Source organism: Acanthochromis polyacanthus, chromosome 13 (genome assembly GCF_021347895.1).
Source record: "Acanthochromis polyacanthus isolate Apoly-LR-REF ecotype Palm Island chromosome 13, KAUST_Apoly_ChrSc, whole genome shotgun sequence".
Lineage (NCBI taxonomy): Eukaryota > Metazoa > Chordata > Actinopteri > Pomacentridae > Acanthochromis > Acanthochromis polyacanthus.
Window position 1 is genome coordinate 32,814,694 of NC_067125.1, and position 25,989 is coordinate 32,840,682.

Here is a 25,989-nt window from a genome sequence, read left to right on the forward strand (position 1 = left end):
TTTTATGTAATAAAAAAAAAAGTCTAAATATATAACTCTGACACACAAAGATGAGTTTTAGGTTTAATCAGTGACTGGAGAAGGAGGTTAAAATGAAAGACCTGGATACTTCTTCCAAACTACAAAAATAAAATATGAATATAATCACTTCAGTGCCTGTCAAAGCTTTGGATGGCTATTATGAAATGTTTTTGTCCATTTTGATGAAGCACTATAATCCTCTTTCTCTATGCATTTGTCATCTTTGTCTGTTTTACTTTGAAGGCCAAGCTGCTAACCTCCTGCTTCATCACGGCTGTCTGCTGCTGACTTTACTGGCTGCAAATCATCACTGGGGGACGTCACAGCTCTGAATGATCCATCAGGGGCTGCAGTCTGAGACATCCACAGGGCATCTGAACTACTGACAGCCTGCCGGGTGAGGAGCGGTTTGTTGTCCTGAAATAAGAAGCAGAAAACTTGACTGATTCACACATTCATGTAGGGAGCTGAGGAGCTAAATGACATTAGGTGAGAGGGCAGCAGCCGGTCCAGTGTGAGGCCTGAAACTAGATGCCACGCTGGGTCACTGTGGTTGTTGACACTGCACCAGTTTGTGTGGTTCACGTCCATACAGTCATCAGAGGTACTGCCACAGCTGAAAATATCTAGACCTCACTGGTACATAGTTTTTTGACACTCTATCCTGGAAGTATTAAGTTTACTCCAGGACAAACATGCGTTATGCAACACGTGTTTATTTGCTCCTCATCTATGTGAACACTCAGCCCGAGGAATTTCCAGCCTCTACGTAACCTGTTTGCACTGTAACCTTTCAGTAAATAGTCCTGTTGTCCATGACATGGCGAAAACAAAAAAGAAATCCAAAAGTAGGTCTTTCCTGCCATCTGCTGTCCAAAATGTCTCACTGCAAGCGTCTGAATCTAACACAGCATGGAGTTACAAAAAAAGGGAAAGGAAATTAATGACAAATGGGCCAGGACAAAATTAGATTCGGAAACCATTTTTTATTTTGTAAATGGGTTAGCACTCAGACTGTACACAACAGATATTTTCTGAGTTTGACCCAATAAAACCAAAAGGAGCGTCCAGAGACGAGGGAGCAAGGTGGTCTGGTAACAGCCGTGGAGTACAAGGAGAGTAAAGCTGGTCTTTTTTGTTCCTATGTATAGACTTCGAATCTGTGTTCGGTTCTCTGGATCTTTTATCAAAACCTTTTTTTTAAAAAAAACGTTTGATCTTCTGTTTTCAGGTTGGACCACCCTGCTTCCTGCCAATGGGATCCTGAACTTGTCAAGCAGTCGCTCTTGGTGAGTGATTTTTGTACAAAAAGACAAAAACTTAAAAAAAAAAGAAGAAGAAAAAGAAATTCAAAGACCACATTACAGAACATCTGAATAACAACTGGGGGAGAGAAATAAAAGCATTGTGTAATTATGCCAGAACAAGCCCCAAAGGTAACACTCATTAAATCAATATGACAACTAGTTGCCCCATACAAACACGGGCACGTCTATCTGCCTTGTAGTTATACGTTATGAAGTACTGACTGAATTCATGCCAAGGCTCAAAACACCTCCCTTCACTATAGCTGGCAATATATAGTGCTGTGACCAGAGACGGACAGTTTTATACACTACACGTGTTATAATGACCACATTAGTCCATTTATCATACTTTTCTTCTAATAATACATCAAATAAAAAGGATAGGCTAAAATCTCTCACGACAAAGCTATGCAGATTATCATAGAAACTGATGACAAGACAATCTACTGACACACAGGCACAGTGCACAAGCTTGCAGGCAGGAATGGAAAACAAATCTTTGTAGTTTTTAAATAGTACAAAAATGCTTTTTCGAGTTTATTTATTTATATTTTTTGCACAACTCAAACTATGAAGCCAGACTCTTTGATATGTGTAAATGTGAGGAAGAAACTGTAGCCATCATAGTTGTTGCCCCCCCTCCTCAAAAAGTAAATTTTTAGCTCGAGATCAGAAGGCATTCGCTTAATTCCACGGTTCTTCAACCCTTGGCGGAGAATCAGCAGTTCTGCTGCCAATTTTTGTCTTTTTATAACCATTTGTGTTCAACGAGTTGTCTGTTTTTAGTCAAACACATTTTATTAATGAATATTTTTAACCAACACTATGGTAAGGCAGTGACAGACTGAATAAATTTGATCCTAAAATGGTCCAAATCTGATCCGATCCTGCACACTGTCGGTTTGTTGTGGGATTCTGTGTCAGTCTCTTTCCCCCTGCAGCTGGCTGTGGGTTAATCCTGTATTTTTATAACCATAACAAATATGGTTCTAATCCAAACATTGAACTCGGGCCTATGTTTAATCATTGCCAGCATATCTGTGAGATGGAAAATCCCTGTAACAGACAAAGTGAAACAATAAACCTTGTAAACAAAAGGTTACAACCACTTGCAGGTCAGACATGCAGAACAAGCTATTTAATGAGACTAGCCCACAAAAAAAGTCAAACTAAAAAAAAAATGCAAACAGTTTTACATTTGAACAGTAGAACATGAAAATAAGAAAAATAATTTCTATATATAGTCAGTTTTTTTTACATTTACATTTCTCATAATAATAGTCCAATGCTTTTGCGCAACTGCAATTAAAACTATAAGCACAATAGAAAGTAGAGTCTAATTTAATATATTTACCAAGCGATTGTTATAATTAGAGATTGTTCTTAATCATCCTGACAGGTTAAATAAAATAAGAATAAAAAATAAAATAAATCTCTTATGACCTAAAGATAAATCCCTTGGGTGTAGTAAACATTTCATGAATGAAACCGGAAATAAAAGCACAGTCAAAGTGCGCTCTAACCAATCGCCACAAGTGTATGTGTTGTTTTTTCTTTTTTCTTTTCTTTTTTTTTTTTTAAATATGTAGTTAAGGGCACTGGAAATCAAAACTCCTGCAGTGTTTCTTTCGCTCTTTGCTGCAGCAAAATGTTTTGGATTTGGGCTGGGGTTTCCCCGGCCCATCATGCTTTGCTCTCGGTGGTATTTGTCTGTATGACACTGTTGTGTTCTGCAGTGATCAGGGTGTTTGGTAAGTCTGCCTCCTCCAGTTTGCCTTTCTCATCAGAAAAAATCTTCCTGCAATGGAAAGAAAAAAAGTTAAAAATTAGAAATCTGGACATCTCTGAGCAAGAGAACAAAAACATTCTCAGCAAACAAACACTTCAGTTGAACACAGTTTTAACCATTCTCAATGACATCTTCACCCAATATGTAAGAAGACACTGGATTTAGAGATCTTCTTACATATTTCTTCACCACCTTGACGACAGTCAGATAAAATTAACAGATAATGACATACCCATATAGCTGCATCTTCTAGTATTCCTGAGCTAAAACAGTAAATGTTTAGCAAATATAATCTATTAATCAGTTTACTTCTACTTCAAAGAGACTATGACAGAGCAGTTAATGAGCCGTTTGATATCCATGTTCGTCTTAAAGCACAGTCTCTACAGTACATGCTGCCTGCAGCTCGTCTCTTCTGCAGGAAAACACCAGAGTCCAGCCTCTGTTCCCTTTAGAGGAGCTGCAGAGTTGGTGAGGATTTCGGCAACACTCAGAGGCATATAGCTACAGCCTGAGACAAAACACTTTGTAATTAACAAAGGCCCATTTCAGACATGGAACATGTAACATCACTATTATAGTAAAACGGCAGCTTGTTGCAGCTGTATTCAGACATGACAGGACTGTTTAGGAAAGACCCACAATGCTACTCGGCCTCTGCACAAGAGGGAGTTGTGGCACCAGAGAAGTAAGAAGAGAATGTTTTGTGTTTTCCTAAGAGGTACCATGCATGATTAATTTTACAACATGTTTTGCCTTAATTAATGACCATCTTTAACACTAGGGACAGGCATGTAATAGGTTTTCTTGTTATTCCATCTTTAGAGAATTCTGTTGCCCATTTTAAAATGTCTGACATCTCACAAACATAAAATGACAAGACATTTAGTTGAGACCCCCTTTTTCTGTTTGTTTACAGGATTACAATGTCTCTATTTATCTGTAATTTCATCTCTAAAGATGGCATGAATGGAATTTGAAATATAGGAAAGAAGACTGCAAGTCTGGTCATTATTGTTAAGATGATTTCATTGAGACTGTTTAAAGGCTACAACTAATCATCATTATCCACTAATCTGCGATTATTTTCGTGATTAATTAATCAGCTTTTAAACTGTCAAAACAGTTTCTTAATACCTGAGGTGAGCAAGTAAAATTGCTTGTTTCCTCTAAATACTTCAAATGTTCAGTTTACTATATAGTAAAATGAAGAAACATCAATGAAATCAAGCAATTAGTTGGAACTGATTTAAAATGAGAAGAATCGCCTCCACAGCTTAACCTTATCCGCAGGGTTTCTTCATGATCATTAAGAGGGGACAATAAAGTGACACGTTTGTTTTGTGTTTGTAATCTGATGCACGTTCAGTTCAGTCAGACGTTAGACAGAAATCATACGAGGCCCAAGCTATAAGACTATCTTTGCGACTTTTACATATTCAGGTATTTATTAAGACCTAAAATCAGCAGTGAAATCACACTTGTGTAATGAGCTGCATGTCTGAAAAGGGGCTCAACTATGTTTGTGGTGAATGTTGCAAAAGTAGAGAGACCCCACAATGGAGAACGGTCACACATAAAAAAAAACAAACATCATTTCACTCCTATCCACAACAGTGCACTACTAATAATCCCAATGTCATTACCACAATTTACCATTACAATATTTCATATTGTGTGGTCAATGGCAAGATGCGGTGGTGAATGAATGGGCATACAAGTTACACAACCACACACACACACACACACACACACACCCGCACAAACACACACACACACAGATAAACCTCTAGAGGGAGCCGTACTCATCGTTGACAGGAGGAGCAGTCTTGGCCAGAGTCTCTGATGCCTCGCCTGGGGGGGGGAGGTCTGCTCCATCTCCATTGGGCAGAGAGAGGGGGCTGTCTAAGCTAATGAGGTCTGCGGGGGGCAGGGAGGATCTTTCGGTCCCGTTTGTCAGCTCTAAGTCTAAATCCGCGTTTTTGAACCCCGCGTCAGGGGTTAGTAAGTCATACGTATCTGACGGCGATGTGAGGAAATCATTCGAGATCGGCGCCTCGAGACTGGCGTGGAGGTGAGTGCAGGAAATTGGAGTAACAGGTAAAGGGGAGGAAACCCCTGCGACTAGAGAAGCAGGTTTCTGGGCATCTAGGTCTTCTAGAGCACCGTGGATCACTGGAGGAGCTGCAACAGCTTTGGCCGTGGGTATGTTATTGTCAACGGTTTGGTCAACAGGTTTGTCTGTAAGGCTACACCCACTGGAATCTGGGGCAGTAGGTTTACAATGTGGGTCTGGTTGTGGAGGGGCAGTAGTTGCTCGAGTGGAGGCAGTTTGTGCTGGTGTCTCTGTGTTTAAGGCTACAGTGTTTGGCTGTGTGGAAAGCTTGGTGACTGGTGGGCTTGGAGCGGGTTTCTTGGTGTTAAAACCGGGAGAGGATGATGGAGAAGATGAGGCGAGAGGGGAAACAGGCGGGCTACTTTTAGCATTCAAGGCTGCAAGTTTAGGGGAGTGTCTACGCTTTGGTGGGATTGGTGCCCCAGGTTTTTGAGGATTAATCTGATCGGGCGTACACAGAGGAGTGGTTACTTTCTCTGGTTCTTCTGGAGGGTTGGCTCCTCTTTGCTCTACTAACGGGGCTATTTTGGCTTCGACGGCAGACGTGGAGACGACGGGAGTTGGCGGGGCCGTGTTAGATTCTGGGGTCGGGGCCGGAGCCGCAAGAGGGGAGGGTGAGGGTTCGTTGGCCGGGGTAGACAGGCTACAAGTGAGGGTAGTGGTCTCGCTAGAGGGGCTGTCCTGAGCGGGATCAATTGTTGCAGTGGCTGTGTCAGAGTTGGTGGCTACGGAGGAGAGGGTGTCCAGTGCCAGAGCAGCAGTGTAAGCCGCCAGCCTGAGAGAGCAGGGAGAGAACAGAGACACACAGACTAGACACCAGGGTGACTGTGACAGAGGAAGGGTGGCTCGGAGGAGAGCATGCAGAGGGATTAGTTGGCTTTAGAAATTCACACAAACATAGACAAAGCAACTAAAAAAATAGCAACTATTAAGCCTAGTGAGAAAAAAAAACAAAGAAGAAAAAGAGGGCGTCATGCTGTGAGTGAACATTAAAGGATACATCCCATACACACACCAACATGGAGTACACTGACTAGGAAAACTAATGTACTTAATAAAGGCACCAGCCTTCCTGTGTCAAACTACAGCACCACGCAGAACCACCTAAAAGGGTTAAACAGTACCAGTGACAATCTCATACTGCATAATCTAATTTTTCCAGACTGCTGATATGAGATGGCTTGCTGAGGTTGTCAAATGGCTTCATGAGTTGACCACACTTGAGAGGACAAAAGCCTTTCTGTGTCTTTGACTGGTATTGCTTCAACCTTCATGTAATGAGACAGAAAATTTCCAAAAGCTGGAGAAAAAACACAAAGTACAGTAATCCCTCTGGTAGGGAATAAAAACAGAAAAGCAACACAGTCCAGTGGACTCCACTCAAGAATGACCTTGACTTTTTAAAAAAATTTCAAGGGTCAAATTTTGTCCTGTTGAATAACATGATTATTCTTTGAAGTGGAGTGCAGTGTACGACAGCTAATAGACTTGAGCGGTAAGAAGGCTGTGTGCCGTTTGTCAGCTTTTACTCACTCTGGCTCTGTGAGAGGCGTAGTTTCATTGGGTTCTATTGGTCCTGCTGCATTATGATTGGCTGTGCACTCGTCCTCTGTTCTGACTTCCACTATCGGCTCTTTGGATTCATCTTTCCTGTAAGACAGAGACAACAATCATTGTAGAATAACAATAGACTATCTGATATGACAGGTGTTGTTTCTGGTCCAATGAGCACTAAAGGGAGGTGATGCAAGAGCAGTGGGCAGTTATTATGTCTGGGACTGAATACAGAGTGAATGCTGTAAGTAAGGGGATTGGGCAATATGTTAGAATTTCCAGCCAGCCAATATCAACCAGTGACTGCCAACGTGTTTGTGGAGGTGTGTGTGCAGTCACCACACTAAACAGCTGTCTAACACTATTTGAGAAAGAGCTGGACGGTGTCCGTTGAAGCACACCTCAGCTTGCAGTTTCAAAATCGGTGATTTTCATGATTCTCTCCATGAGAGCTACACTGGCAGGACAAAGCCAACATGGGGGCCAGTTTTACCACAGAATACCAAAAGTGCACCTTTGATTCAAAATCTCAGTGTATCTTTATTGACTGTGTACATCACACTAGTTTGCATGAGATGCTGCTATGTGAGTGTGCAGCAGTCTGGTGACGTACTCCAACCTTTTACCAATATAAATTCATCTCAGTAAAATTTTAGTAAAAGGATAAGAATGGGAAAAATTTGCAAGTTTAGCATTCCTTATGTATGAGTTCATCCTGATCCCAGTAATCAGAGCTATCATGGGAATCATGAGATGATCGGTGTTTGCACAAATCCATGCCTCCTTCTTTGTTTACATTCGTTACCATGTGGAAATGTGGAAAGTTGCCGCAATAAAGGCAGTCACACACTACTAGTAGGCTCGAATGTTAACCTTCTATCCCAGCACAATTTAATAATTGTTTGCTGACCTGAGGCCAATAAGCCTCAGAAAAGTCTCTGTCACGGTGCTCCTTTACTAGCTAATCTTCCACCTGCCAACATGGACTTTCAAGCCTCCTTTGGTTGCGGCAGTATTACAGTAAAAGATGCACAACCAGGTACTACAGTTAATCTACCATACTTGAAGTGTGTATTAGGTAGGAAAATGGTGTTGGGTATCAGCAGACACTAAATTTTAAATGACTCATACCAGAAGTAAAAAAGAAAATTTGATTGCGACGTCCCTAGTATATATACATACAATAAAGTCTTGTGTGTACTATTTTTCTGACTAATGTATATTAACTATATTATCATAGTATTATTAGCGGCCATACAAACCACCAGATAAGCTTGATGAACAGTGCATTGAATCACAGAGGGTGGGGATGCTATGCTACTAAATGATTACAGTGTACAACTGCACATTCAGTTGGGCCAATTTTCAAGTTTGATTTATGACGTGAACTTGCTTTTTAGCACCAATCAATCCGACAGCAACTGTTGATCTGCTGCAAATCAAATGGACCTCTTAACTGTGATTTAGTCCCTGCTCCGTTTTGTTAAAGATGGATATCAGTGCAACAACATTTATAATATGGTCCAACTCCAACTGTCAGTTTCTATTAGCACACTCTTTGAATGTTAATTTACAGTTACAATTGTATACTGATTTGAAGTTTCAAAGACGCAGACCATTAAATTAGTAAAATATAATAAACTGTTGACTAGGTCAGTCAATCTCCATTAACCGATGAAAATGTCTAAGAAGTCTATTTGGCTGTATGTTTGTGCTACTGGCAGCATGAGATGTAACACATCGATATACAATGCAATAGTCCCATTCAAACTGATTCAAAACTGCCTTTATGTGCACATGAGATTATTTGTTCAATGCTTCGCTGAAACCCAACATCCTTAATGTTTCACTGAAGGAGAAATCTGCTTTCAAAACTTCATCTCATTTAATGGCCCGTTTTATTGATTCGTGTATTCTTCCTGTTCCTTAGATACTGACTGAGCGGACCATAATGCAATCACAAGACATGTTTACTTCACTCAAGAGGCACTCTGGGTTTTCTTTTTGTTGTTTTTTTTTTTAAATGAAAAACACTTCCCTGGATGTCTTTTGATCTATCAGCCCTGAACTTAAAATCTTCAGATAAAACTCTTAATCATCTTCAATGTCAGGTTTTCAAAGGCTTTCTGGATAATTAAAAAGTCACTAATTGAGGTTGAAGTAGAAGAGTTGAGGAAGATTTAGGCAAAATTTAAATGACAAAAAGATCCATTAGCACAACTTGGTTTTAAAAAACATCAAATCCATAAACTTTGCAGACTGGATGCTCTACAAAAAGTATTTTGTCACTTTCTTACAAAAACTTGCATTAACAGTTTATTTCAAACCCCTGCTAAGTACAGTTGCAGACACTTGGCAACATTAGCGCTGATTTGGAGTTATGTGTCCATCTGGTGAAATCAAAGCACATGTGAATAGGAACTGCTGTTGGACCATGTTGTGCATGGTGTTCTTGCACTAATTTTATTCCCTTACAAAACGGGAATGACTAAATGACAGTTCAGTCATCGTAAGTAGTTGCTGTCCTATCGACTGGTGCTGTAAAGCAACATCAATCAATCATATTCACAAAATGGACCATAAACTGTATGTGCAGCTGTGTATCCTGATCTCTTAACAGCATATGTCCTCCCCACCTGTTTGATCACAGAGAAGTGTTACCTATCACACAGCTTGGTATGTTTGAACTGGTAACTTGTATGGCAGCTAATAATTATATGGTAATACAGCCAATATGCGTAATTTAAAAAACAAACTCAACCAGCTATGCTAATCACACACAAGATGGCAGTAGAGGCTACAAACATGGAAGTGTCACAACCTGCTCAGACCTTTACTAAGTGTGGAGCATCACAACAGTGCTGCTGGACAGGTAAATTCATGTAGAATAGTAAAATAATTAGCGGTGATTTTATGCTATGTATAATACAGCTTATCACACTATAAGCATGCAGCCTTTGCTCATAATATCTGAGCTTTTACCAAAGTAAATAAATATTGGTATAAAAAAGGTACAAACTGCTGTCGATCTTGAAACAATGCACACTTGCATTGCAGTGCTTTATTTAGGTTACTGCAGCATCTCATGCTAGCTAGCATCTTGAGCAAAGACAATAAAAATGGAATTGATTTGATTTGAAAAATGGATGCATTAATTTTATTCATCTTAAATGGACCCAAACATTTTTCTGTGCAATGGAAAGAAAGGTTTTTCTGCTTTCAAGTAAAGCACGTTGGAGCATTATTTAATAAGCACAATTTCAAAATTTAGTTCCATTTATTCATCTAGGAGCGAATCACAAATATAACATGAAGTCAAGAAAACACATACTGCTTCTGCTCATGCCAGCATTATGAGGCCAGCCTGCTTTTATTAGGATAGTATTTTCTGCATTATATATTATAAGGTGTAGGCCAGTTTGCTTAATGGCTGGGGGGCTTTTGGAGTTTTGTTGTAAAAGTAGCTTTCTTGTTGACTTTGTCCTACCAGTGTAGCTCTCAAGCAACACGCCCGTCTGGTGATGCCATTGGACTCTCTTTCGAATAATGTTGGACAGCTGCACACCACACTGCATACCATATCTCCTTATCCTAGTTTCCACCAACTCCAGAGGGAAATATATGGCTCTTTAGCTGCTAAATGCTCCATGATGTTCACCAGCTAGTTGCACATTTTATCTGCCTGTTGTTTGGTGCTTGGCAAGTTTTATACATTCGGTTTGTAGGAGCTTTTTCACAGACAGATGCCTTTTCTCAAAAGGACAATGATAAAAGCACTGAGACTGAATAAGCGCTGCTAAGAGGCGGGCTGTAAAACCAAATCACAGATGCTGTAAAACACTTTGTGGAGCTGAAGGGGAACTGTAGAGTTCAATAACTGTGATAATTCTCTCTCTCTAAGTTGTCAGTATAGGCAACCATTTTATATTACACATGGCCATCTAATCCATTTTTAATCTAGACATATTTTTGGCATTGATTTGAAAACTTCTACATAAACAGTAAGGCATTTTGGCATATGACTGCATGGTAAGTTCAACTTGGCCAGAGCTGACAGCTTACAGCAGTAGGCAACATGTATGGAAATGAGGTCTGCGATACTCACACGAAGGCTGCCTTGCCCTCCTCCAAGTTGTGCCCTTTTGTCCCTGTGCCTGATTTGCCGCAGAGACACATGATGAGGCCACATTTGTTGACAAAGTAACAGGTGACATCTACAGCCAGCAGCAGCAGTACAAATACTACAACAAGGATCCCTGCCCAGAGCATGATGCCCATGGAGAGCGCGGCCTCATCACCCAAATCTGCCAGACGAGAGACAGGAGAAGGGAGAGCTCTGAACAACTTCAGCAGAACGCACATTCATAGAGACAACCACAAGCAACTAAATCGAGCACTGCTACGTTACTGTAACCACAAGTACTTCCTTAAAACAGAAGCGACTCACCTGCTCTGAGCACTGACACGTTCTAGTTGTCTGTGTGATTTTTGATGCTGTGTTTGTGTTGAATTATTTATACAGCTTCATTTTAAATGTGAGGCTTGCTGAGTAATTTATATGCAACCGGCTGCATTAAAAAAAGCAAATATATATTTATATATTCAACCCATTTATTTGGTATTAGAAAGAAAAGCAAAACCAAAGCTTACAGTGTGTTGCAAGTTACCGAGACATGCAGGATATTTTGTGGACAGAAAATGAATGTCAGGCGTTTTCCAGATATCACAGAAAAATGCGATTTAACTTCACCGTGTCAAGTCCATTTTAAATATAGCAGAAAACTGCACAACTCTCTAAAATATATTCTGTTACATATATTACACACATAACTCTGTAGATACCAGTGATTAACAGGTAAAGGAGGTCTGCTAGATACTAAAATGCAGCTGAGTGAGGCACCCTCCGATTATAAATGTAAAAAAAACAACTATGTAATTCTCAATGACAGTTTATAAACATTACATGCATGAGAAATATCTGGACATTTGTCTTAGTAATCTGCACAAAAATAAGTTTCCTTGATAATGATAATTCTGTATATAGGTTGTCAATCTTTGCCGATATAAACATTACAAACATTTGTTTTTCAGTTAAGTGTTTCTCTGCTCAATCATGTAAACGTTAATGTTACAAACCCTTACAGCACATATGCATAATTCTGTGAGCCATTAAAGGATATAATACAGTGTTTATGTAAACGGACAGGTCCAGCACTCAGCCTTCACTCTGTTCTAAGTGCTATGTTTTTAAAAAATCATCTAATTTCAATTCTACTATTGTTCATCACTTTAAACTGGCGCTCCTCTCTGTTGTCTAGTGCTGATGACTAGCTGTGCTAATGCTGAGCAGAGTGAATCTGTGGGAGGCGGAGGATTTCCACTGCCTTTGGTTCAGTGCGTCTGTCTGGTCTCTTCCGAAACAACGCGGCACCCTTTTCTCACCCATAACAGAGACACATCTGTCAGGGACAAAGTCTGTTTTAAAGAGTGAAAGCGTCCAGAGAGACAGCCAGGCCAGAGAAAAGGCAAGCTCTCCTCTACAGTTACGTGAATTTCCCATGAAAACTATGAGAGCAGGAGCACAGTGATGGACAAGATGAGTGATACCAAAGTGCATGTCACAGATGAGCAGCCCTGAGTGGCTGGGGGTGGGGACAGCACAACCCAGACCACACCAAAATGCACACAGGTCGGGACGAAAATGTTCACGTGGTCCACCACACCAATGTCCAGGACCAGGCAAGAGAGCAGGAACATTGAGAGAGAGAGAGAGAGAGAGGATAGGGGAAAGAGAATAGAGGAGGGGGGGAGAGGGGGCGGGATGAGGGGAAACAAAGAGGAAAAATAAGAGAAGGGTGGGGAAAACAGAGGAAGAGAGAAAGTGAAAATGTGTCAGGTCTGAAAACCAAAAGTGGAAAAAAAAAAGAAACTGATTTCTTGCATTGAGGGAGGAAAAATACAGCAAAACATCAAAGCAAAAGCACGGCACAAAAGGGGAAAACTACACCATGTTGACTAGATGGTGACTCAGTGGTGGGTGAGTGGAGAATGCTTTAGTTTGGAAAATGAATTAGAAAAAAAGTGAGAGGGAAGACATAATGGCCTGCTGCGACGTTTCAGCAAAGCACTCGACAGTGTCTAGTACCTAAAGGGAATCTGACAGGCCGTGTGGGTTTTGCACTGTTAGTAAAAATCCTTCAGCTGCAGTTAAAACCTCAATGAGCATGTTAATCAGCGGTTATCGGGGGTCATCTGAAAGGCTCCTTCCAAACAGAGGCAAGCTGTCCACTCTAACTGCTATTCTAACAGTAAACAAAGCTAGAGAGAAACTACAGTCATTCAGACGAAATCATCTCATCCTCTGTGGAATGTGCCTGTCCCAGTTCTGCGAGCACAAACTCAAGCTCATTTAGCGAGTGCTGTCAAAACTTTAAAGTGAGAAAATTCAGCCGGAAAATCATTTTTGGCTCACCGCCGTCCAGGAAATCTATTTTTTGTGTGGATTTATTTAGTTGTCATTCACCTTTCAGAGCTCGAGTGTTAAAAATAGAACATGACGCTCTCTCAGCTTTGAGTTTGTCTCCTCAGTTTTCTGGCTGTTTAGTTCCAGTTTAGTGTGAGTGGCCTGAGGGAGGGTACCTGGGATGGCTTCTGGCTGCGAGGACGTCCTGAAGGACATGGTTGCTGGCCGGGACTTGCCCTTCTGATTCTCTGCCACCACAATGATATCGTACTCTGTGTCCCACTCCAGCCCACTGAGAAACACGTAGTCACTGCCACTGGGCAGCCGGATCTCTGGTTTCCAATCTGACGCTTGTATCTGAGGACACAGAAAAACAAACAGTATGTGCATTTAGGGCAGCCACTAACGGTTGTTTTCATTGTCAGTTAACCTACAGCTGATTTTCTTGCTAAGAAAAAACTCAAGTGACCTTTTCCAGGCCATAGTGACATCTTCCATTTGCTTCAAATCCAGTGATTTTCAGTTTATGTTGTAAGACAAAGAAAAGCAGTGAAGTATGAACTTTGAGAGGCTTGAATCATCACAATTTTTGATATTTTTGCTTGAAAAAAATAATTGAACATTTATCAAAATAGTTGCCTGTTCATCTTCTGTCAATAAATCAATAGCTCCTAATTTCAGCTACATATTCCGAACAAGAGGGCTTCAACATGACAGAATTGGACTACTTTTTTTCTTTTACAAGTTTTAAAGATTTTGGAAGCTTTGTTAGAACTGTAATTGGAGCTAAAACAAAAAGTAACTACACTACGTTTTGGTTCTTGAAGACATTTCACCACTTGTTCAGTTCAGAACTAAAGGATAACAATGTCATGTCCCTGATGACTCAGAATCAACACAGAAAACCCTCATTATCGCTGCAACTAATAAATTATATTGAGTGATGATTAATCTACCGATTACATTCTCAATTACCAGCCGTTGACAGATTGTTTTGTATATAAAACAGTGACAAATCCCCATAACGGTATCCCAGAAACCCCAAAGATATCACTTGTACAATTATAAAAGACTAAAAACTGGGAAATATTTGGAGAGGTTTTGGCATCTTGTAACTGTTTGAGTGATCCAATCACAATACTCACTGGTTTATAGCGAACAAGATAATGTAAGATGGGAGAGCCGCCATCGTCCTGCTTGATCCAGCTGACTTTGAGGGAGTTACCTTTTGGCTGAAGAGCCCCTTCCAGTTTGGGAGGATTGGGATTCCCTATGGGCACAAAAGAGCAAGGCACAAGTTATATAAACACTTGTTTAAAAGATGGAGAGAACTAGTGGGTTACTTTGTGGGAAGAGGCTGAGTCACTTCTGTCAGTTCATCTTTCAGAGATTATGGAGCAAAGAAAAAAAGAAAACCTTCATTAGAATTTAAAAGAAAGTATAAAGTTTGAATGTGGCCGCTCTCTTTGTTGTCCTTGTAGGTCCCTTGACCTTCTTTAATCGCTCGCCTAGAGATGGTTTGTCTCAAGTGGGACTAATTAGAAAATGACACATAGCCTCATGCTTATCTGATTCATCTGAGTTGCTGTGTATTGCTGCTGTTGCTGAATGACATTCAATTGGCATAAAAAATGCTGACGGACATCCCAGCAGTGTCACACAGGGCCTCAGGGTAAAGGGTTATTCCTCATTAACTAAAATGTTTATGTAGGATTTGCATTTCACAGCACAATAAATGGGTCTGCCTGTAAATATAACCACTGGGTGAAATAGGTGGAATACAACACTAAGCTATGCTTTGTCTTAAACAAATAAACTAAACTAGTAAGACTGATTTCCACATCAATGTTATATTAAAAGCTTAACTAATTGTATCAACAAAGTGTCTAATTGTTCTCCTCTGATCTGTGGAGTTCCTTAACACTCAACCAGCACAATCAATTTAAAGTTAATTTGTAACTTGAAGTTTAGCAGTTGTTTATCAATACCACAAGGATATCCAGCGTTATATATTTGTGAAACCTGAAGAAGTTCGACCGTTAAAGAGATCAGCACCTGAATGCTTTAGTTTTCTGCAGTAAAACTAGAACAAAACTTACATCTTTTGTCATTTTGTTTCAAATGAAGCGCTTGAAATTCAACAGCTAAAGTGGTTTGTCTGTTTTCTAACTCAACCCTCGGGGTCTTTTTGATTCCCAATTCAATTTTGAGAAATGTCTTTGGCCATTAATTCGGTCCTGTTATTTTTTTTAAATCAATAAACATTGCCAAAGTACGCAGTTGTCATCTTTCTAACAGCTCACACTAATCATCCCTCGTTCTGTCTCCTCACATTTTAACTATTAAACTGCACTGTATTGGATTCTTGTTAAGGCCGGGAAGCTGTAGCACTTATTCAATTAGTTTCAATTCTGCTGCATGAATGCTCACAACAGTACAACTCTGAGGCAGTATTGACCATGCTGGCTTTCTACCAAATTATGGACCAACTTCAAAACATTTCCTATTACTTTTAAGGTATTATACAATTTGGCTCTACCACATACAGAAGTGTTGCTGATCTCACAGAGGTCCACAAGACCTACAAACAGACTCCTGCTTGTTCGCACCTTTAAGTTCAAGATTAGTGTTGGCAAGACTGTGCTGTACAGACTCCTTGATTATGGAGAACTCTCCCTGTGGGAGTCAGATCAGCACACACAGTGCTTGAAATCTCATTTCAAGACCTACTTATTCTCAAAAGCATTTTATTGATGTGCCCTCGCCTCAGTATGTTCGTCTTCTTTAACAAATTTTGCTCGTCTTCAACTTAAATATTAATTCAGATGTTTTTTTTTTAAAAACTTCTTTTCATAAATGTGAATCACTTAGTAACCCTGCTGTAGAACTAAGTAACTGGCTGCAACTAATGATGATGTTATTATAAATGAACCTGCTGATTATCTTGTCAAGTAATCATTAGGTGGAAAATGTCACAAGTTGCCTTAGTAACATCTTCAAATGTCTTGTTTTGTCTGACCAACAGTCAAAACCCAAACAAATTCAGTTTAAAAATAATAAACGATAAAGAAAACATTAATTTTTAGAAGCTGGAACATTGAACACTGACCACTGAAAACACTCCTGCTTGGTTTTATCCATTAATCACCTACTAAAAACCACTAACGTACTAACAACAAGAAAGCTGTGAACATAGGTTAGTGTTTAGAGTTTTAATATTTTAGGCTCTCAAATGTCTGATAATATCAATTAATGTTAGTAGATTTAACCGGCGATGCATGGAGCTTAAGCTAAGGTTAATCATGAAAACAATATGGAAAATGTAATGTACATAGCAGCTTTAGCTCTCAGCATGAATACTAAACGTTCTTGATTGAAAACCAGAGTAAACAGCTGGAAGTACTTTGTGGGTCGGTGGGAGGATACCGACTATGATAAGAGCAATCTGTTTATTACACGCTTCACTTGTAGTATCACATCCTATATGTAAAGACACAGCAGCCCTCTGGTGGCAGGCTATCAATAGTATGCAAGTGATGCTGACATTAAACACTCTTTACTGTTACATAATACCACGAGGACAGCTCTGGCTCTCTCTCATTTATCCTGCTGAGGCAAATGTCTACATGACTGATTAATGTGTTACATGACAGCAGAGAAGCAAATAAAGTGTTGTTTAATTGTGGGGCTCTTCAGTTAACGGTTTGGAATCTTCTTTCAAGAATCTGCAACGGCGAGTTACCTTCTGCAGAGTGGAGGGAATCGTCAGCACCATGCAAGCCCAATAACAGTCACAGACACACGAAATGACACATGTGAGTGGTTGAAAGAGGAAGAACATGAAAGACATAAACAGGCAGGAAAACACAGGTACAAGCAGAGGACAAAAATTGAAGAGACAAACTACAACAGAAGGACAAGGATTCACAGCGAAGCTATACATGCTGGTAAACTACACAGGAATTCCTCCGTTTGTGTTTTGATGTGAAAAGTGAAGCAGAAATTTATCAGCGTCATCCTCCTGACTTTAGAGACTTTAAAATGTTCAAGGCAACTGTCTAATCAGTGCTGGAGGATCAAATCCAAATGTCAACATTCCCAAACTACACCCAATCGCTCAAGCTGGAGGGGAGATGTGCAGCGTTTGAAATGCTGAGATTCGGCATTGATTAATAATACTGTTGTTACACTGTGAATTAATTCAAATTAATTATCATACTTGGATAATTCGGCTGTAAACTCAGGAAATATAAGTGAAATAAAATCTAATCTGTCCGTGTAGAGGAGTTTGCAGTGATGAGCAGGACATACAAGGTCACAGTTTTGCAATGCTTTAAAGTTATTACAAACGCTGCTAATCAGTAGGGGTGACGGGGTTATCCTGGAGGGAAAGAAACAGCTACAGCAGTAAGAACTAATCTTCTATTATCCCCACTACAGAACAAACCTGTGTCTTCAGCGAAAAAATGAAAAATGCCGTCTAGGGACATAAAAGAGAAGAAAGGCAATCAGAATCAGTTGTCTGCACAGATGACCACCTGCAACTCTGCAATAATACCTCAATGAAAAATTTAAGAGGACTAATTTCTCGCAGACTGCTCGAGGAAAAGAAGGAAAAACAAAAGGTTTTACTGAATAATTGTCACATTTAGGGTTAAGAAGGGACAAAACCAGTCCACGTGAAACCGAAAGACACTTTCAAAGGTGGCATGAAGTGAAAATGTGTTTTCTAATCATATTTTATGAAACTGTTTCAGCAAATCCACTCTATTAGTTTTTAATTACTTACTGAACAGATAATATTTGCTCAGTGCAATAAAAAGCTATTATGAAATGAGACAAAATGTAAATTAATTCCCTTTGTTTGATGTCTTAGTTCAGATATTTTCTCAAAGCACATTTCAATCATTAGGGCTATTTCTGTTCGTCTTTTTTCTGATTTCATTCTGAACAGCATTCCAAACCACCTCATACATATTGCCAACACAAAGATGAAATTAAACTGCTCAAAAGGCTGAGCAAAGAGAGATGAATCACTTACTTTTGTAAGTGTGGCCTGATGGAAACAACAGACAGATGAGAAAATGGATGAAAAAATGGATGATTAAAAATAGAAAATGAAAATATAAGATGATCAGCATGCAGACAACATGAAATCACTGCCCTAAACATGAGTAGTGCAACAGAAACATACATCCCCAACCAACAGAGGGCACTAAGAGCTAAATAATAGATTTAGGATTCATTGTAAGGCTGGTGGGTATAAAGCCTAGAAATAACACAACATAGTTTGCAAGAAAATTATGACACAAGGAGCCTGAAACGATGCTGTAAAACAGGAGACTTTCAGCAACTGTGCAGATGGGTGTGAGCGAGACGTATATGATGAAATCAGTAGGTAATTCCTGACTAAAATAGCAAGCTGCTTTTCGAGAAGTTTTACTTTGTGACTGAAGTGTTTCAGGAATTCTTCGACATCAAGATGTCTCTCCATAGAAAACCAAGTAAACAAAATGAGGAGGTCAGTGAGTTAGTTCTTGCAGCTAGAAAATAACTTGGAAGAAGACAGACTAAGGATGAAAAGACACAGTTGGAAGCTTTTGAGATGCTGAACAAACAGTCATCAGGCTGACGCACTTCTCTTCAAAGAGTTTTTATAGATTCACTTCAGGTAATATGCTTGTGAAGACAGAGGTCAAAAAAGGTGCGATAAAAGCTTTACAGTGTGCTGTAAACCGTGCAGCATGTGCCACTTACGAACAGGCTCCGTCTTGAAAACCTCAGCAGGACTGCTTTCACCTTCACCCTTGCCGTTGATGGCTGACATCTTCACTTCATAGCCCGTCTCTGGTTTCAGGCCTGTGATTGTCACCTCACCGATGGAGCCTGTTACAATATCAGAGGCAGAGCAATCCCTGTTCAGAACACCTTGATGATTCTGATGAGCGCTTAAACAAACACAGCCTCTGTTTCAACAATACATGCATAATTAATTCCATCACAAGCAAACACTGATTAGCTCAATTCTGATTTCATTCCAACAATGTTTAAACAAATGATTAATCTATTTAGAGATGGTCTAAAACTGAGCGTACACAGAAATAGAAATAACAGCTGTTTCAAATTATCTTGCAGTGTTAAATCTTATGTATAGATCACTTTCGGGATTAGGATTACCTTTCACATTTCATTACTCTTGCCTATTTCATCTGTTAATATTATGTATTTATTTATTTATTCATTACTTAATCTTGTTTCACAATTTTCCTGCATATATAAACCTGTACTTAATATATAAACCTGTAAAGAAAACTCATCTGCCTTTCATGCAGGGTATCTGCACTTTTCAAATAGTTTTTTTTTTTTTTACCAATTAAAAAAAAAATTACTGATGTGGCAATATATTTCAATTAAATCACATTATTAAAATGAGTATATTTCCATTACTGATATACACCTAAATATGAGAAGCACATGAACAATTCATTCAAACACCTACTTTTACTAATTTAGTTAGTTTCTAATTAGAATGTTTTTGAAATCCTTCTGATTTCCCAAGAAAAGACATCGCCATCATTTTTGTTTCCATGTGAGTTATTACCGTCTTGGACCTCAAAGACTTTGTGCACCCAGCCGCCCCTGCCACGCATCCTCCACTCAGCTCTGTATTTCAGCACAGGAACGCCTCCAGTGGAATCAGGCTCCCCAAACTGGATCTGTGCTGTGGTGGAGAAGGGTCTCACCTCGTCGATGGATGGAGGTGACGGAACCTCTGAAGGGAGGAAATGCGGTGCAATTACAAGAAAAACTCTACGATTGCAGCGCACAAGCGCTGTCAAACTCTGTTGCTCCATTACAGCTACAGACTGCGCTCATGGCTCTTAATAGCTCCAAAATGAAGCGAGAAACTACTTCATCTTGGCGAAAAATTCATGATTTATGACAGCACAGCCGCTTCTTTTGCACGAAATGGTGCATAGGCTTGACATTATTTCAGAAAATAAAAGGGTAGGGAAAAACTTTTAAATGGTGTTAAGACCAATGGATTCAAGCACAAGCTGTTCCCAAGCCAGCCGATAATGATGATAATAAGTGTGAGCAGCTTGTTTGATGTTTGAAAAAGAAAAACCTTCCAGAGACTTTAAAATCTGATCAACCTTTGAGCTGGAAAAAGGATTTTAAATGTATTCAAACACTTTGCAGTCAGCTAAGCACAATGTAGTGTTTCACTATAACGTAAATATCTGAAATCTGTCATCAGCAGGTATTGGAGATTATGTGAAATCTAGTTGAAAAGAAAGACTTTTGTTACTATACTTGCTGTAAAATTTGGGAATGTCTATCTCACCTATGATGAACACAATTAATTTACAATTTGTTCTTCACTTACATTCCTCCTTTGTCAAATTTAATGAAAAGAAGAAAAACAACCTTATTCTGGTTAACGCACCGCTGCACACACTATTTTAGAGAAAATTACATGACTTAACGATTTAACCCGCCAAGATTGTCCATATGCTGGCACTGGTGGCTGCTCGGTATTCACATACTGGTGTAAGCACAGTTCTGTATTGCATCACTTTGATCTTTGAAATGAAAAGGCGCACTGTAATTACTGTGGTTGCCCCTGTTTGGCTCTGAGTGAAGAATGTGGTGTTTTCAATTCATTTACTTCCGACTGTGGCCTAAGAGTGGCATTATCTCTCAGCTCTCTGTTCCATTTGCTTAATGGCCAAGTATAGAATCTGTGGTATAGACAGGTGGTAATCTGATGTTGCTGCAACTTTGATAAATTGCTACTTCATTCTACACACAGTGAAACGTTGGAGATGCAAAATAATGTATACAGTTTTAGATTTCTTTTAACCTTGCACTACGCGTACGGCTTAGATCTGCAGCAAACAGAGAGAGGGAACATTAAATTATCTCATGTTGGTTACGCTACCTTTTCATCTAAATCTATCATCTATGTAAACAAACGCTGTTCTGTGTAATCTCGCATTGTCATGAATGTCTTAGTCTAACGTGTTTTGAGTAAGGGTGAAAAATCTTTACCTGAAGCCCAGAGCCAGGAAAAAAGTCTCTGCCTCACTTTGTTTAATTTGTGAGCCATAATTCAATTTGCCATGACCGATTATTTATCCTTCTTGTGCAAGCTTTTAAGCAGTTACTGAATCACGTACGTCATGTACAAGACTCCTCCTATCATCAATAGTCCTTCAAAGTTTGATTAGGCTGACAAAACAGCCACAAGCACCGTAAATGCAAAGTAAGAAACCTGAATCACGGCATCGTCACTGACCAGCCTGAATGAGCAGGAACTCCTTGGACTCTGTGCCCATCTCATTTGAGGCGGTGCAGTTATAGCTTCCAAAGTCATTTTCAGACTCTGGGGTTATCTAGAGAGGGGGAAAAAATAAAGCAGTAAATATATGAAGGGCAGTGTACCAAAACAGATGAACAAACTTGTGTGTCAAACAGTCTGAAGGTGACCTTTTTGTTTGTCCATTAGACTGGCCTATTTTTATTTGTTGCTGTGAGCTTTCCTGCTGCTGAATTATTCATGAGATTTTTTTTCCACAATGAAGCTGAAAGAAAACCCTTCACTTCAAGTCTATGCTCATAAAATCTTGATGACACAGGGGGTGCGAGTGTGGGTGTGTGGGCACGTGGAAGAAACGTGTGTATGTGTAGATTAATTTTACAGAGCATAAATCGTAGTTTGACAGGAGTGTGTACCTGCAGGTAGCTGGCCGAGGGACTCCTGAAGATCTTAATGTTGGTGGTGTTGGAGTTGGGGAGCTGCAGTCCATCTCTCAGCCACACTATAGATACATCACTGGGAAAAGCCTTGACTTCACAGCTGATATTGACAGGATTTCCCTCCCAGGTGTACACAGCCACTGTACCGTGGATCTTGGGGGCGTCTAAGAAGGAAAAATGCATTTAACACACACTTCCTTCCAAACCATTTCAGTTTTGTTATACAGCTCAGGTAAAAATAGTGGGTGGCAAGCAATGCTGATGTTAAAGTGACTTCTACAATAGTGAACTCAGCTTGTAGGCTTAAGTGCTTAGAAAATATTAGAAATAAAGGAAATACTCACAGCGGACCTCCAGATAGGCTGTTTGATAATCCTCTCCAATGGCACTGCGTGCTGTGCAGAGGTATTGACCAGCGTCTGTATACTTGACATACTTCAGAGTGAGGGAGGACACACGAGCATCACTCCTCACCACTACATTTCCATCCAGGCTCTAAATGGCAGCAGAAAATGGCTTGGGTTAGGATAAACAGACCATTCAAATCCGTTTTTTCCATAGCCATATTGCACATTTACATATAGAGACAAACGCTTTCTGCACAAAGATGTGACCTGAGAAAACAAAAGAACTCAGGAAAGCCTGCTTTTAATGAAACAGGCACGCTGTGCTCCGAAAAGATGTGGAAACATAAGGACACAGTTGACATTGCAGGGGAGCTTATCAATAATTGATGTCAGAAGGCACTAGAAACCATCTAGTGCTTTTCACACGGAGGGCTTACCAACTTGTGAAATATGCTGATGCATGACGGAGGACAGCAGAGCATTGCCTTACGTGCCACGCTTGCACTTTTACACTGAAGACATGACTTAGCATCAGTGCACACGGTGACATCTTTTAGGAAAATAACATGTTCAGTTAATTACTTGTGGCATTTTGTGCAGTATTAGGTTGTAGTGCTCTTTGAACCTGTATTCAGCAAATGTCCCGGTGATGAAGAGCACATGCCAAGTCACATAGCATCTGAAAACAGGGAAATAAAAACAGACAGCTGGCTAATGAGATGTGTAAGTGACCTTCCTTCTCGAGTTGTACGTGGATTTATTAACTTGATATGCAGCGTTGCAGCATTTGGATGTATGTGGCTTCTTCAGGGTCAACAACTCAGTGTTGTTGCGGTTGTATTTGTCATGGCCAGACCTTTCTGCAGCACGTAATGAACTGACTGCACTTCAGTTATCACTCTGCTACAGCACAAAAAATATGCTATGACTTGTTTGTATTCCTTTAAACCAGTCATAATTTTACTGGGCAGAGCTAAGTGAAGGATACAGCTATGGTGCTTCCTCAAAATAGTAATGTTGGAATCATTTTAGTTGAACATTTGCATACAGTGAGGCCAGCACTGTTATTAATACAGCTACTAGGAAAAAAGAGGGAGAGAGAGAGAGAGAGTTGGGCTACCTAACTGCACATTCCAAATGCTCTGCAAAATCTGAAATTTACAATGTGGTAGGTTTTTTTTGTGTGTGTGTTTTTTCTTAAATTAGCACGAGACAGTGGAAGGGGAGGAGAAAGTCCTATAAATGTACAAGCAATGGCAGGTTCAGACCTACGATCCATATCCAGTGAGTCAAACTATGAGACCTAAACTGCTGGAGTGTAAAGTTTCAGAGAAGTCGAATTTCTCCTTTAAACAAAGACTTCCCAAAACAGGAAACTCAAACTCATTACCTTTCAAACCTTTTCACAATGAATTTATGGATTTGGGACATGCAAATGTTGTGATACACTAAGTTTTGGTGTTTTTGTGAATTGTCTCTTTCTCAAGGTGCTGCAGAGCTGAATATCTAAGGCTCTCTTTTGACTGCTTTCATGGCTTTGATCCAAGCTGCAGGGAAAAACAATGGCCGAATGCTTTTACACATATTGAATTAGGGCCCAGTCTGGGCAGCCATGTAAGAGAAACCCTCGTTAGTTTGTGTTCAAATTCAATAGACAAAGCATGTCTGAGGCATTCATTATGCATAGCGGGTAGCAGGACCAGGGAGACACTTACATAACACACTACCCTTTTATTCTGACCCCTGTGCAGAAAGCATTCTCACTCGACCCCTGTGGTACTGTTTCTGACTCTTCCATCTGTGCAACATGACACACTATGTACAACCATGAAGTCCTAGTCAGTGAGCTCAGTTCAATATTAAGCCTCTTTTAATTTTGTGCTTCTATTTTTTGGAGAGCAGCATCAAAATGTCTCCAAAACCAGAGCAACATATGGACAGGTTCTCCAGGGAAACAGCCTCCTGTTTGTAATATGAAGCTCGTAATGAATGTCATTATCTACCAGAAAAACTGCATGTGTTCACTCTAATTTAAGACGGCGATCCACGCATGTTTTGTAATAATGGATTTTTCAGTGTGAATTCACAATGCAGCATATAGTGGCTGTGACAGCAGAGCTCTCCAACAGATTCTTCTGCTGTACACACAGAAAAAAAGAGACACTGAGGGAACATCAGAGCATAAAATTTAGATTACATTTAGGACATATTAAACTCATGTCTCGCCAAATATTAACTGGCCCTGCATACAAATGTGCCTTCCCTACCGTAGCCTGTCAAATGAACACTCAGCTGCCTACGCATTTGCAACAAACATGCTCAGCATGCTCATACTGCTCCATGCTCATACTCCTCCCCCTGTGTGATTTATAATGGGATGTCTTGCAGAGAGATGCACACTTATCAATTCAGAGTGCAGGTGAACTTTAAAACCATATCATTATTGCCTGATCCATTAATGTAAACCAGTGCACTCAAGACCTGAATTCACAGATGTGCTGCAAATATGCTGCTGAGATGTAATTTGTGAGGCCACAGTTAAAGAAAATACAGTTAATAAAATAAGAAAAAAAACATCATGTAACTCTGTTTCCAAGTCATGTATGTTTTCCTAACTGAGGGAGAAGTGGTGATTAAGGCCATCTTTCTTCAAAAGAAAAGCTTAGAGAGGATAACTCGGATGTAGTGAGCTCCTTCATTCAGGTTTAATCAGCTGATCGCTAAACCAAATGTTCAAAATGATTCATTTTTGTCATACTTTCAAGGCAAGAGTATAGAAAAAGCCTTGACAGAAAATCTCAGATTCATCACTTAGACAGCTCATTGCTGTTAGTGCACTAAATATCTTAGTGCAGCCATGTGTAAATCATAGTTTTACACAAACCTAGTAATTACTGTCAGCATGTGCTTGATGAGGAAGGCTCTTTCTCTCCCGCTGTAGTGAGTAGTGGGTGACAAGGTTTGGTTTTTTTGTACTCTAAACTTTCTGCAGGTGTTACTGATGAATACAGATCAGCTGCCAATAATAATTAAATATTGGCAGCTGACATTTTAGGTAATTAATACAGAAAATGTGAACATAAAAAAACCCATTCTCAAAACTGTCAGAGAAAGGAGTGACAGGAAAAGACCAGTTCTCTTGATGTGCAGCGCTCCCTGCCATTTGAAAATATAATAAGTATGACTATTTGAGGAACCAGATGGACTAAAAATACACAATCGGTTGTATAAATAACAATGGCAACCCTAACAGGCGATCTTAAAACAGGGATGGACTGATCATCAGTGACATACTTTGTAAAAGCACGAATTTCTGAATCTGTCTCAGTTCTATTCTCAGGACCAGAGAACTGCCTTCAGCACTACTTTTGGAGATGACAAAGTGGCAATTCTCACCAATTTTCTCACATATGTAAAACACATATTCGATAGTGAATTCAGCTGAAGATGTAGCTTATGTGGGCAGCTTTCTCTTTTGTTAATTTTCACATTCTTTCAGTTTCAGTCTCTTGTTCTCGCATTCTTTGTTGCTGCACAAAGACATCTTTCATTTCTTCTTACATACATAATAAGTCCAACAAATTAGACCTAGAAACTATATACTAATGTCAGAAAAGCACTGTGAAGTT

General features: G+C 39.8%; 1 protein-coding gene across 9 annotated transcripts in view; it reads right to left on the reverse strand.

Moving 5' to 3' along the window:
* Window positions 1–987: 987 nt before the first annotated feature.
* Window positions 988–25,989, reverse strand: part of ncam1b (neural cell adhesion molecule 1b) — an 81,360-nt gene continuing 56,358 nt past the window's right edge. For 3 of the 9 annotated variants that reach the window (XM_022211485.2, XM_022211468.2, XM_022211444.2), the window contains 11 exons: window positions 22,358–22,508; window positions 21,990–22,177; window positions 21,553–21,649; window positions 19,852–20,022; window positions 19,008–19,136; window positions 14,396–14,520; window positions 13,427–13,607; window positions 10,893–11,091; window positions 6,767–6,883; window positions 4,923–6,008; window positions 988–3,126 (listed from right to left, as the gene is read on the reverse strand). In XM_022211485.2, the coding sequence (XP_022067177.2) occupies window positions 3,012–3,126; window positions 4,923–6,008; window positions 6,767–6,883; window positions 10,893–11,091; window positions 13,427–13,607; window positions 14,396–14,520; window positions 19,008–19,136; window positions 19,852–20,022; window positions 21,553–21,649; window positions 21,990–22,177; window positions 22,358–22,508 (2,559 nt within the window). In that variant the 3' untranslated portion in view covers window positions 988–3,011. The other 6 variants (XM_022211518.2, XM_051957843.1, XM_051957842.1 and 3 more) reach the window with 4 other exon arrangements.